We start from the raw sequence: 12,305 nt of genomic DNA, 5'->3' as shown, positions 1-12,305 counted from the left end.
GCTCTCATTGTCTCAGCTCCCAGTGTATATATAGATTGCTACCTCTGTTGCTCTGTCCTGGAGGTGAGACCACATCCTGGTGGAAGGGTGTGGAGGAGGAAAGCAGATGAAGACATGACAGTCAGTCAGGAAGCAGAGAGAACCAGCTTCCCTCACCATGCACACCCCCAGTGACCCACCTTCTCCAACCACACCCCACCTGCCTTCAGTTATCACCCAGTTAATCCATTCAAGTAGGTGAACGCACTGATCGAGTCAGTGCTCTCATGGCCCCATCATTTCACCTGTAAACTTTCTTGCATTTTCTCACAAGTTTTTTAGGACACCTTATATCTAAACCCAACACTGTGCTTGGATTAAAATCCTGTGTGCTTAGAACAGAAATATGTGGATTTTTGGTGATAAGCAGCACTGTGATGCTGATGGAACAGAGCTTCCAATTGTCTGAATTCTGTCAGATCATACAGGATTTTTGTGGGGAGAAGAGTATCTGTGGATTGCGGGCTGAGTTCTGTTCTCTTCTTAGCCATCTGACTTAAGTAAGTCAGCTTCATTCCACAGTGATTTACTGAGTGTTGTTACATGTACTGTTCATTGTTCTGGAAATGTAAAATAGGTACCTCAGTCACCTACATCATTGGTAAAACGAGAGCATTTTCTCTTGACTTCCATGGTTTTTTAGTAGCCTCATGGAGATTATAATTAAATCCTGTTTTAATGTGTTTACAGAGTTGTGCCACCACTATTACAATGTGATTTTAGAACCTTTGTATCACCCCAGAAGGAAACCTGTGCCTATTTGCAGTCTCTCCTCATTCCCACCCTCTGCTCCAGGGCACCGTTAATGTTCTTTCTTTATAGTACTTTTTTTGCCTTTTCTGGACATTTCATATAAATGGACTCATATAATATGTGGTCTTTTGTGTCTAGTTTCTTTTAGCATAATGTTTTAGAGGTTTATCCATATTATAGCATGTACTTCATATTCCATCTCATGGATATGTTGTACCACATTGTGTTTATCCATTCAACAGTTGAGGGACATTTGGGCTGTTTCTACTTTCTGGCTATTATGAATAATGCTGTTGTGAACATTCTTGTACAACTTTATGTGTAGACATATGTTTTCATTTCTCTTGGGTAGATGCCTAGAAGTGGAATTGGTGGGTCATATGGTAAGTTTATATTTAATATTTTAAGAAGCTGCCAAACTGTCTCTCAGAGTGGCTGTACCATTTTACATTTCCATCAGCAATGTATTGAAGGTTGCAGTAACACTTGTTATTGTCTGCGTTTTGATTGTAGCTCTTCTAGTAAGTGTGAAGTATCTGATTGTGGTTTTGATTTGCCATTCCCTAATAACTAATGATTTTGAAAATTATTCTGTGTGCATGTAGTCCATTCATTTCTTTTTTGATGGAAGGTCTATTCAATTTTTTTTTTGCCCATTTTTAATTTTTTTTATCTTATTATTTTGAGAGTTCTTTATATCTTTGTATAATTTATATGGATTTATAATTTTCACTTTTTCTCAGTTTCTTATTTTGGTTTTGAAATGCAAGTCTTTAATTTTGACAAAGTCTGGCTTATCATTTTTTCTTTTTTCATGATCTTTTGTGTATTGCCCAGCAATGATTTTGCCCCTCTTGAAGGCTTTTGGAGGCTGGGACTTTGGATTTGTTATCTTTTTGACATTTGCCAGTGGACCAAATGTGTTTTCAGACTTTGAGTACAGGGGCTACAGTGTAAATATTCTTCATGAAACTTACTCTGTTTTGGAAAATTCATCTTGGACATGCTTTTCTTTCAGAGTAAATTAGTGTCTGCTGCAGAAATTGTCATTCCGAGTAGATGTTGAGATTTCTTGTAAGATTTTATTGTGATGTTGATTTGTTTATGAGAAATTACCATTTGAATATAAAAATATTTCATGTCACAATTGTCCTGTTTAGGTGTTATACAGTCATTTTTCCAGAAAACTAACATTCATAGATTATTTTCAAAGTACCTAAGATTAATTGCCAAATAATTTTTATGGCTAATAATCAAAAAAGGCATGAGATAGATTATATCAGAAATAGATTTTATCAGTTCAAGTAGTTATGGTGCCAGCTGTAATGACTAGTTCTGGTTCTATGAGAAAGACTAAAACTAACTTTGCATTCCAGAACTCCACAAGGTTTCTCCTTTAGATCAGTGTTTCTCAGCTTCCACACTGTTGACATTTGGGGTCAGTTGTGGGGCTGTCTTGGTCATTGTAGAATGTTGAGCAGTTTCTTGGCCTCAGTTAGATGTGAGTAGCATCTCCCTACTTGTGACAATTAAAAAAGTAAATAAAAAAACCCTCAAAACTCAAAAGGTGGCTTGTGGCTTTTTGGGAGGCAAAATCATATACTCACAGAGAATCACAGCTTTAGATATGTATGTAGAACTACAATTTTGAATAGGTAATAATAATAGAATTCAAAGAAGTTTCCTCTCCTTCCCCAAATTGGGTCAGAATTGTCCAGGGCATGTGCCATTGGAGTTGAAAGTGATCTTTGCAGACAACCCATAAAACTTAGAGGCTGATAGTTTCTGCTTGACCCTCATAAAACATTACATGGTGTTCTCTCTCCCTCCTATGAGTGTCTTCACATTCTTGTTTACGTACGTATTTCTCCTTGGGTTTTGAGATCCTCCAAAAGGCAAGTGGAGATCATATACATGCTTACACACATAGTTATTTTAAAATGAAGCTGAGGACCAATCCCAGATGACTACTGGGAGAAAGTAAACTTGAAGAAAAGAAAAAGGACTGAATTCTAGATAGGGAAGAGGGGAGGGAGGGTAAGGGAGGAGGCAGGGGATTAGCAAGAATGGTGGAATGTGATGGACATTATTATCCAAAGTACATGTATGAAGACACGAATTGGGTGTCAAACTATTTTATATATAAACAGAGATATGAAAAATCATGGTATATATATATATATATATATATATATATATATGAATTGTAATGCAAAAAAGTACATGTATAAAGACATGAATTGGTATGAACATACTTTATATACAAAGATATGAAAAATTGTGCTGTATATGTATAATAAGAATTGTAATGAATTCCGCTGTCGTATTTAAAAAAATAAAATCAATATAAAAAAAGAAAAAGGACTGGGTTGGATTTCCTCTGCTTCAACGTTTGAAACTTTTCCACTGTAATACACTGTGTTATAAAAAGCCCAAGAGCCTGTGGAAATGTAACCAGAGAGAAGGGGTGTGTCAGAGAGAGGTAATGAAGTGTTGTAAGCAAAGCAGAATCTCTGTACTCTTGCTTAGTCAGTGTGTGCTGCTTTACCTCAATCTAGTTATACTTCCCCCAGCAAATCAGTGCTGCTCCAGCTATTGACCTCTCCCAAAGACTGAAACAAACACTGTGTGTACTTGCCCCCAGAAGCTGGGCTATGGTTACCCAGGGACTCCCAGATAGGAATTTCCTGGCATTTGTCTGTGTAAAGTCCCAATTCTAACATTGCAGTTTTAACCTTTAAATGCCACGCAGTCTTCCAGGGCCTTTACATTGCAGCACGGTGGTCTGCTCTTAGTCTGTGGGAGTCATCTGTTGGTTACAATAACTGCTGCAAAGCATTCCGCAAAGCAGCATCTACACCTGTCCTGCTATGACAGTCCTTTCTCATTTTAAGCCCTGACAATGGAAAAGAAAAACTGGCGAAGGCATATTTTAGGGGGTGATTGGGGCTGGAAGAGAGAGGCTGGAGCAACTTGAAGGAAGGGTTTTTCTTGGTTATAGTGTTTTCTACTAACCCTCTTCAGCGAGGTCCTCACCTACCCTGGAGTCAGGAGTATGTCACACATCAGCAAACAAAGGGGAGAAGGAATGGACCTTACTGAGGCCCTTCTCTGTGCTCAGCACCTGTCCTTTCATACACATTTTCACTTAATCACAACTGTTTGAGGAGTGTTTTTGTCTCTCTTAGAGGGATGGGACATAGGACTTGCCAAGGGCCAACATTCCCATGCAGGTCTGTCTAACCCTGGGTCTGGGCTGCTGTTTTGTGTGGCCCTTTCCCCTTCTGATTAGTGCTGTCTTCACAGAGGGGAGGCAGAGCAACTTTGTGTCTTCAGGAGTGTAGATCCCATGAAAGACACTTGTAAAGGGAGTGGGGTGTTATGATCCTTGGCAGTAAAAGCAATTTCAGTTTGAAAAAGAATGAAACTAACTTTGTATTCTCAGAAGAGTGCTGTTTTTCTGGAAAGATCATATTGATTTACGGTGGAAGCTGTCTTCCCTCATAACATAGGAAATATGATTAACTGCTGGACAGCTTCTCTTTACAAAGCTCTTGATTAGTTAAGTGTACATTAATTCTGTTGGGATTAAAAGTGTTCTTAATTATTTTATTGCTAAAGGAGATGTGAAAATTCCAAACACAGTATCAATATACTTAGTTTAAAATGCACTTGTCATTTTTGGCTGAAGTGCTGCAAGGACAGAGGAGGGGTAAAATAAGAGGGGTGTGTGTGTGTGTTCGTTTATGCATGCACAGGAAAGTGGATATTTGTGGTGGTTTGGAGAATTTACCTTAAGTCTGCTTCCTTATTCATGATAAAAACCTCTTATTGAATATGAACAATCAAAAGCTTAGCTGCCTCTTTTCTTTGATTTGCTTACCAAATTGGCACTCTCTTGAAAGGAGTATGAGGCTAAACGGGAACAGGACAAAGTTGGGCAAGAGGAAGAAGGAAGTGTTGGGTTACTAAACTGAAATGTTGCCTTGGCATACAGCTCCCTTCAAATCCTGTGTTTGTTTCTTTTCAATAACTTATTCTGTGGCATCATAGGGGAAATAAATTCACCAAGGAAGCAGGAAGATAGGAGATCCTGGATAATTGATGACTGTAGAAGAACAGTTTCTCAAACAGGGAAAGAGGTTTATATTTGCATTTAGAACTGGGGGAAAGATCTACACTTGCTACTAGAACTGGGTGGAAATGTAACTTGTTCCATAAAAGCACTGCAAATTAACTACTTTAAGCTGTGAAACCAAGTGTGTAATAAGAGACCTGGCAATTAATCACTTAGTGTTTGTCTCTTAACAAATTATGTATTACAGCTCCACCAGGTGGCTGCCAACAGTGGGAATGAGACAGGCTGACCTCCACCAGGAGAGTGAAGCCGTTTTTTTAGTTGATTTGTATGTGGTAGGAAGGACAAATCAAAATTCAGTACAATCAAGGGCAAGGAAGGGAGATCATAGCACGTTTCTCTAGGAAGTCAGTATGGTAACAACAAACCATAGAAAGCACAGCAAACCTTGAAAATCATTGGGACTCCTTTGACATAAATAACTGAATGCTATAAACAGTTTTCTTATGGGTTAATTGTCCTGAGGGTTCATTTGTAATGGTACCTCCATTTGGGATATTGTTTTTAGTGGCCCTAAAAGGACAGAGGATACTCTAGGTCCAAGGGTTAGTTTTCGGTGTGACAGACGTTTGAGAGTGATCCAGCTCATATGTTGAGTGTTGTAACCAGGTGGTGCAGTAGGAAAGAGCGCTGATGACCTGACACTGGTTTTAGGCTCTGCTCCTTTTAGGCAAGTGGTTTCTTTTTTCTGACCCTCCGTTTTCTCATCTGGGAAATGAGTGAGTTATACTAGCTGATCTCAAAACAGCCATGTGCACAAGCATTTGGTGATTTTGTTTTAATTTGGGAAAGAATAAATTTGTTAAGCATTTGAAGCTAAATAAAAAAGACAAGGGAGGAAAATGATACTTAATGTAGACATTTACATTTACATTTTTACAATTAAACTCTACATTAAGATATTGATAATGGGAATTAGAATGAGTCAGTCTTCACTCCTCTCTCCCTGGTTCTAATATGGCACACAGATGTGATAATAAAGTCCATATGCAGCTTCACTCAAAGTATCTGATTAGACATAAAATGTTAAAAACGAAAAAAAAATCTGATAAGTGAATTGAGCTATCAACTTATTTTAGGCAGTACAGAGAATAAAACAAAACCCACCCAGCTACTAAAATGTGGAGTTCATTTTCCCAATTTATTGGCTCTATTTCCATCTGGGTTTAAAGAAAGGAGAAAGCACTGCTGCTTTTTTTTTCCTTCTGTTTCTTTTTAAGACTTTATTTTTTTATTTTAAAAAGCTTTATTGAGATATAATTCACAAGCTGTGCAGTTCACCCATTTAAAGTGTACCATGCAGTGCTTCTTAGTGTGCTCACAGAGCCGTACAGCCTCCACTATGGTCATTTTAGAACATTTCATCTCCCCAGAAAGAAATTCCATGACAATTAGTAATCATTCTCCACCACCCTCCATCTTCTCTTTCCTAGCTCTAGTCTCAGGCAAATTGTTCTATCTTCTGTCTCTGTTTACCTATTCTGGGCTTTTTTTTCTTCTAAATATTCATCCTACCTAACTGTAATTATATACCCTTTAACCAACATCTCCCAAGCACCCCTTCCCTCCCCACCACCCCAACTTCTGGTATCCATCATTGTACTCTCCTCTTCTATGAGATCAGTCTTTTTAGATTGCACATGTGAATGAGTTCATGCGGTGCTTGTCTTTTTGTGCCTAACTTATTTCAAACAGTGATCTTCAGATTCATTCACATTGTCTCAGTGCCAGGATTTCATTTTTTCTATGGCTGAATAGTACTCCATTGTGTATAGGTATTGTAATACATACAATTTTTGTATTAAGAAATGGCTTGTTAAGTATCATGGAAAATTTAGACAATATAAAAGTGAAATTTTAAGAGCTCTGCATGACATTAGTTTGTTCTTTTGTATTTTAAGCATTCATAAGACAACCATCTTTAATAGACCTAAATATTCTAAATTATAGTAAGTAATTCACCCCTGGGTTCAATCCCCAGTACCCCAGAACAAAAAAACCCAAAAACATAGTTTATACTTTTTTTTTTTTTTTGCGCTACTCTCCTTGGTTTACTTTGCCCTCTTCCATATGTGCTATTATCAGCATATCATGGTTTGAGTGCTGCCTGTGTGGTATTTGGCACTCAGAAACACGCCACATGTTGATAAGCCACCTGCTTTAAGTTTGAAATGTTAGCTTTGAATGTAATGTAGACTTTGATCAATGAATTTTTTTAAAATGAGATGTTTATTTGAAAATGAAATCTTTGATTTTAATAATTCATCTGTTCCTCTTGCTGAATTCCCATCTGAACTTGTGGTGCTCCATTATGTATATATATAGCTGATTGCTATGGAATTGATTGACACTAAATAAAAGATTATGACTTTAGGTAGAAATGAAGCAGGAAGAACTGCTAATTTCTTAGAGCCGAGAAAAGAGATCAGAATTTCAAATATGGGCACAGACCTGTTCATTTAAGAATAATACAATTCTGATTTTGGTGAAAATTCTGATTTTTTTTTTTTTACTAATTTTTTTTATTAGTTTCACAATAGCCTTATATCTAAGGTAAAATCTCAAATACATTTTAAATTTAATTATTTTTTTAGAAACAGGCCTTCAATTTTTTAGTAGTTCCTCCTATGTAATGAAACTTCACTAACAAAAATGATACATGTGTGTACTTTCAAGCTCACACATTCACACATTTGTATATTATTACATGTTATTCCTAGCAGTCGTCTGGGCTGAATGATTTCTCCATGTCTTTATACCAAGGAAAAACGATGGGAGCTTTCCAAATGTGTAATCTAAGCTCTGGAATTTAAAATTTAACTTGTAGTTTTCAGTGTCATGGTAATTATGAGTTTGAGACACATTTTACATGTTCATTTTTGTTTGCTTTGAAAAGGAGTTTTTGTCCATTTTTCTCTGTTTTCTTTTTTTAATTTTTTTATTCTAATTTGTTACATATGACAGCAGGATGCATTACAATTCATATTATATATCTAGAGCATAAATTTCCATCTCTCTCCTTGTATATTAAGTATGTTCACACTATTCGTGTCTTTTTCATACATGTACTTAGGGTAGTAATGTCCATCTCATTCCACCATCTTTTTTACCCCTTTGCCTCCTCCCTCCACCTCCTTCCCCTTTGCCCTGTCTACAGTTTGTCTAATCTTCCCATGCTCCCTTCCCCAACCCCACTATGAACAGCTCTCTGTATTCTTTTAAGAACCCATTGGTGGCATGTCATTTTACTCATTTTCCACATCTGCATAAAATAGAGATTGTGGGTATGGGTGTGTGGAATGGGAGTTGGGATTAGAACAATTACTAATGTCTCTTCCAGTTCTAAATATTGTATGACATGCTGGAAGCAAAATGCTTCAGTGGTTTCATGATCACATCTGTATTAATTTGTTCATCATTGACTTGTCTTCTATGAAGATTTCCTGTTTTATCTGTGCTGCACATGGATTTCTGAAAGATTTGATTATAATCTGAAACATTTAACTTACTTGCTTTTCTTGCTTTTATACATTTGAAATTTGCCAGAGGTGTCTTCATCAAATAAGAGTTTGCATTGGCTATCAAAGTCTGAATAAGCCTGTATATAAAATGGAGTTGGGGTCATTTATCAGTTTCTATTCTTTTGTTCCATTAATTGAATTAATGTCTAAGCATTTATCCCAAGGAATATATGTAGCTCTTACATTTTATTAGTAGCAGAGCATTAATCTCTCTTCCTTTTAGCAGGCAATAACTACAAAAAATTGAAAATTCTTATAATCTTTCACCTCACATGAAATACTCAAGCAATAAAATAAATGCAGCTGTCATTCTTTCTCTTCTGTTTGCCCTTTTCTGAGTATTTAATTAGATGACTGTTTAGACACAATGGTTTTTGAGTTCTTAAAAATAAAAACCCGTGGCTTAAACTATGTTACCATTACTTTATAATCAAATGATTACAGAAGAGAATATTTAATAAATGCAGGGCCTTTAGAATCCTACTATAAAGGGAAGCAGCCTAAGTACCAGATTAATTTGGTATCTTGTTGAGAAAAGTGACCAGTGTATGTAAGCTTGTACTTCCCATGCTAATGTTTTTTCATTTCTTTAGATATCCTTGGAACAGAAGATCTTGTAGAAGCGACTTCCAATGATACTGTGAGGTTTTATCCCTGGACCATTGATAATAAATACTACTCTGCAGATATCAATCTATGTGTGGTGCCAAATAAATTTCTTGTCACTGCCGAAATTGCGGAGTCTGTGCAGGCATTTGTGGTTTATTTTGACAGCACACAAGTAAGACTTTGTTTTTCCATGGAGCCTTGAATAAGAAATTATCATATGCCTTTTTTCCCCTTGTGCTTTTCCTGTGAGTTCTTTTAATGTCTCTTTTTCTGTTTGTGTTTGGTTTTGCTCCCTCTAGAAGTCAGGTCTTGACAGTGTCTCCTCATGGCTTCCGCTGGCAGAGGCATGGTTACCTGAGGTGATGATCTTGGTCTGCGACAGAGTGTCTGAAGATGGTGAGGCCCTCAGCTGAGTAGTGGCACATGTTTGCTGTTCCTTGCAGTCAGAGAATACCTGTACTCTGAGTTTAGAGCAGCACATCTCTTAGGACTTTGTTAGAATCTTGCACTGTTTACCTTGTTTTAAAAGAATGGATATTTAGGGGTTAAGAAATCATTTTCTTTATATTACTCAATTCTAGATTTCTTGAATATAACATTGACGTTGAGGGGAAAACATTTGAGATTTGTGTAGGGTATTCATGTTTTACTTTTACTAATAGCTTGTTCTGCATATCATTTTAGGAGTAAACAGACAAAAAGCTCAAGAATGGTGCATCAAACATGGCTTTGAATTGGTTGAGCTTAGTCCAGAGGAACTGCCTGAGGAGGATGGTGAGCTTTTTCGTGTTAGTAGAAAACATGCGTTTGGATTGAGATATCAGAGATTATTTTATTCCGGGGAAGAAGAATCACAGTGAAACTGAAGAAACACTATTTTCTTCCAGCTATTTGAAAAGATTCGAGCAAAATCCAGTGGTGTAGTCTTATTAATAATGTAATAATTCATTGGTTTGTTTATTACTCATTTTAGAACTTTGAAAATGTTGGTTGTTGTTTTTTTTTTTTTTTTTTAAAAGAGATGACCAGTAAAGGATTTCCACCTAAAATCATTGTCATTTCCCCATTCTCTTATTGTTCTCTTCTGACAAAAGGAGGGTTAGACCTATAGTCGTAGGTAGAGTTTATGTCCTTTCTTTAGAATTCATAACAAGCTAAGGTCGAATCTACAGAAATATTGTGGGGGTGGGACATGTCAGACCTATTTGTATGTCTTTGAAACACTTGAAACCAAAAATAAATCCAGAATACCCACCCCCCGCTCAGGGTAGCTCTGCATTACCTGCCTTCTGCTGTCTGTATCTTCTGTTTCTTACCTTCTTCTTCCTGCTCCCCTATTTCTTTTTTCTTCTTTTTCCTTCCAAATAAGCTGTTGTGGGATCTACCTAGATAAGACAGATTTTGGTCCCCCAGAACCTTAGAAGGTGGTACCAAAGATAAAACATATACCAGTAATTGAATTACGAAGTGGAGTGTCATAGGTATTAAAAAAAAAAAAAAAAAAAAACTACTGGTGCTGTAATATTTCAGAGGTGGAAGAGACTGTGTCTTTTTGGAAACTCAAGGAATGATTGGTACCATGAACTCTCACATGTCAGCTTCTCCATGGGAAGAAGTAGAAAAGTTAACAAACTAGTTAGAGGATTGGTAGGGACTGGCATTGAGAAGGTGCCAGTTATTCCAAAAGACATTCCAGGCAACGGCAACCAATGTGAATTGAAACACTTAGCACATAAGCCCTCATTACTTGAAATAAGAGAGTGTGTGTGTGTGTGTGTGTGTGTGAGTGTGTGAGAGTGTGAGTGTGTTTATTTGTGGTGCAGGGGATTGAACCCATGGCATCATGTATGCTAAGCAAGCACTCTACCACTGAATTACACTCCCAGCCTGAAGCCTAAGTTAGTTTATAAAAAATTAAAAATATCTTTCTATTTTCTGGCTTAGTTAGAATTTTTCCAAAATGGCTGTTATCACCAGAGAAGAAAAGAACAAAAATGAAATAAAAGGCATATTTTGATTTCTGTACGTTTTAAAGACTATTGGAAATAAACAAGTACAATTTTTCCTTCTGTGTTTTTTAGATTCCCTAAAACTTTTGCCCAGCTTCATGTATGTGAGCATGTATGTCATCTTTTATTTCTAGCACTAGAATTTTCTTCGTGTTGTTGGGAGTCAATATTTGACTGTTATCATTTTGGAATCTCTGCTCCTTTATACCACTGTTCTTTTCCTTTCCCTTTGTTTGAACAGTGTTCTTATATTAATTTAGCTTAATCTTTTTTTTAATATTTATTTTTTAGTTATAGTTGGACACAATACCTTTATTTTATTTGTTTTTATGTGGTGCTAAGGATCAAATCCAGGGCTTTGTACATGCAAGGCGAGTACTCTACCACTGAACCACAGCCTCAGCCCTAATTTAGCTTAATCTTAAAATAAATTTTTAGACATGTCATCATTAGGTAAGGTAATAAAGACCTTCCTAGAATTTTTAAATGCAAACTGTTCTCAAGCCTTATTCTCTTACCTTTTATTAGTAAGTATTACTCAGACATCCATATGATACTTTGTTTGTATTAAATTTCATCTTATTGGTTCTAGCTCTTCATTTTTGTTTCCTGAATTAAAGTATTATTTTTTTTTCAAGAATTGAGTCATTCATAGTTAGAATAAACATGCCTCTTCATCCAAATGTTGATGGTAATAAGCTCATCTTTGCAGAATATTTTCAGTTTAATCCTTACTGTATTTCTGTTAGAGTAGGTTGGTATTCTTTAAATGATTCATCAATCTCTAAGGCACTCACTGAGTACCTGCTTTCTTTCAGGCACTATTTAGCACAGTGGGCATAATGAACTCAATAAGCCTGATTCCTGTCCTCAAGGAGTTTCTAGTCTGAGGAGGAAAGTTATACCAGTGAGTCATCACTTTTAGTTCATCTTTCCTCTAGGAAAGATGTGCAAAGGATGGTGTCATCTCTCCTTTTTTTTTTTTTTTGAGGATAATATAAGCGATTAGCCCTTGATCAGATAGTTATTAAGTGATGGAGTTGGGGCTCAAATTCGGATCTTCTGATTTTGTACTCTTCTTGTTAAACTTCCCAGCATCATGCCAGGGCACTAGAGGCAGATTGTGTTTTAACTGTTCTGCAGACTCTTTCCTTTCAACCTTGTGAAAACTGTTTCTGCCATTGCTTTCCACAGTCAGTCAACATTTGAATGATCTCTTTGTCCTTTATACACAGT

General features: G+C 36.6%; 1 protein-coding gene across 1 annotated transcript in view; it reads left to right on the top strand.

Annotated features, from left to right (window-relative positions):
- Aagab (alpha and gamma adaptin binding protein) overlaps window positions 1–12,305 on the top strand; it is a 49,209-nt gene that overhangs the window by 6,891 nt on the left and 30,013 nt on the right. Inside the window, exons 2-4 of the mRNA XM_027926059.2 lie at window positions 9,045–9,232; window positions 9,360–9,456; window positions 9,745–9,834. Coding sequence (XP_027781860.2) covers window positions 9,045–9,232; window positions 9,360–9,456; window positions 9,745–9,834 — 375 coding nt within the window. The remainder of the gene's footprint in view (window positions 1–9,044; window positions 9,233–9,359; window positions 9,457–9,744; window positions 9,835–12,305) is intronic.

Source organism: Marmota flaviventris, chromosome 2 (genome assembly GCF_047511675.1).
Source record: "Marmota flaviventris isolate mMarFla1 chromosome 2, mMarFla1.hap1, whole genome shotgun sequence".
NCBI classification, from domain to species: domain Eukaryota; kingdom Metazoa; phylum Chordata; class Mammalia; order Rodentia; family Sciuridae; genus Marmota; species Marmota flaviventris.
Note: the sequence above shows the minus strand (reverse complement) of the source record. Positions and strands in the feature narration are given on the sequence as shown.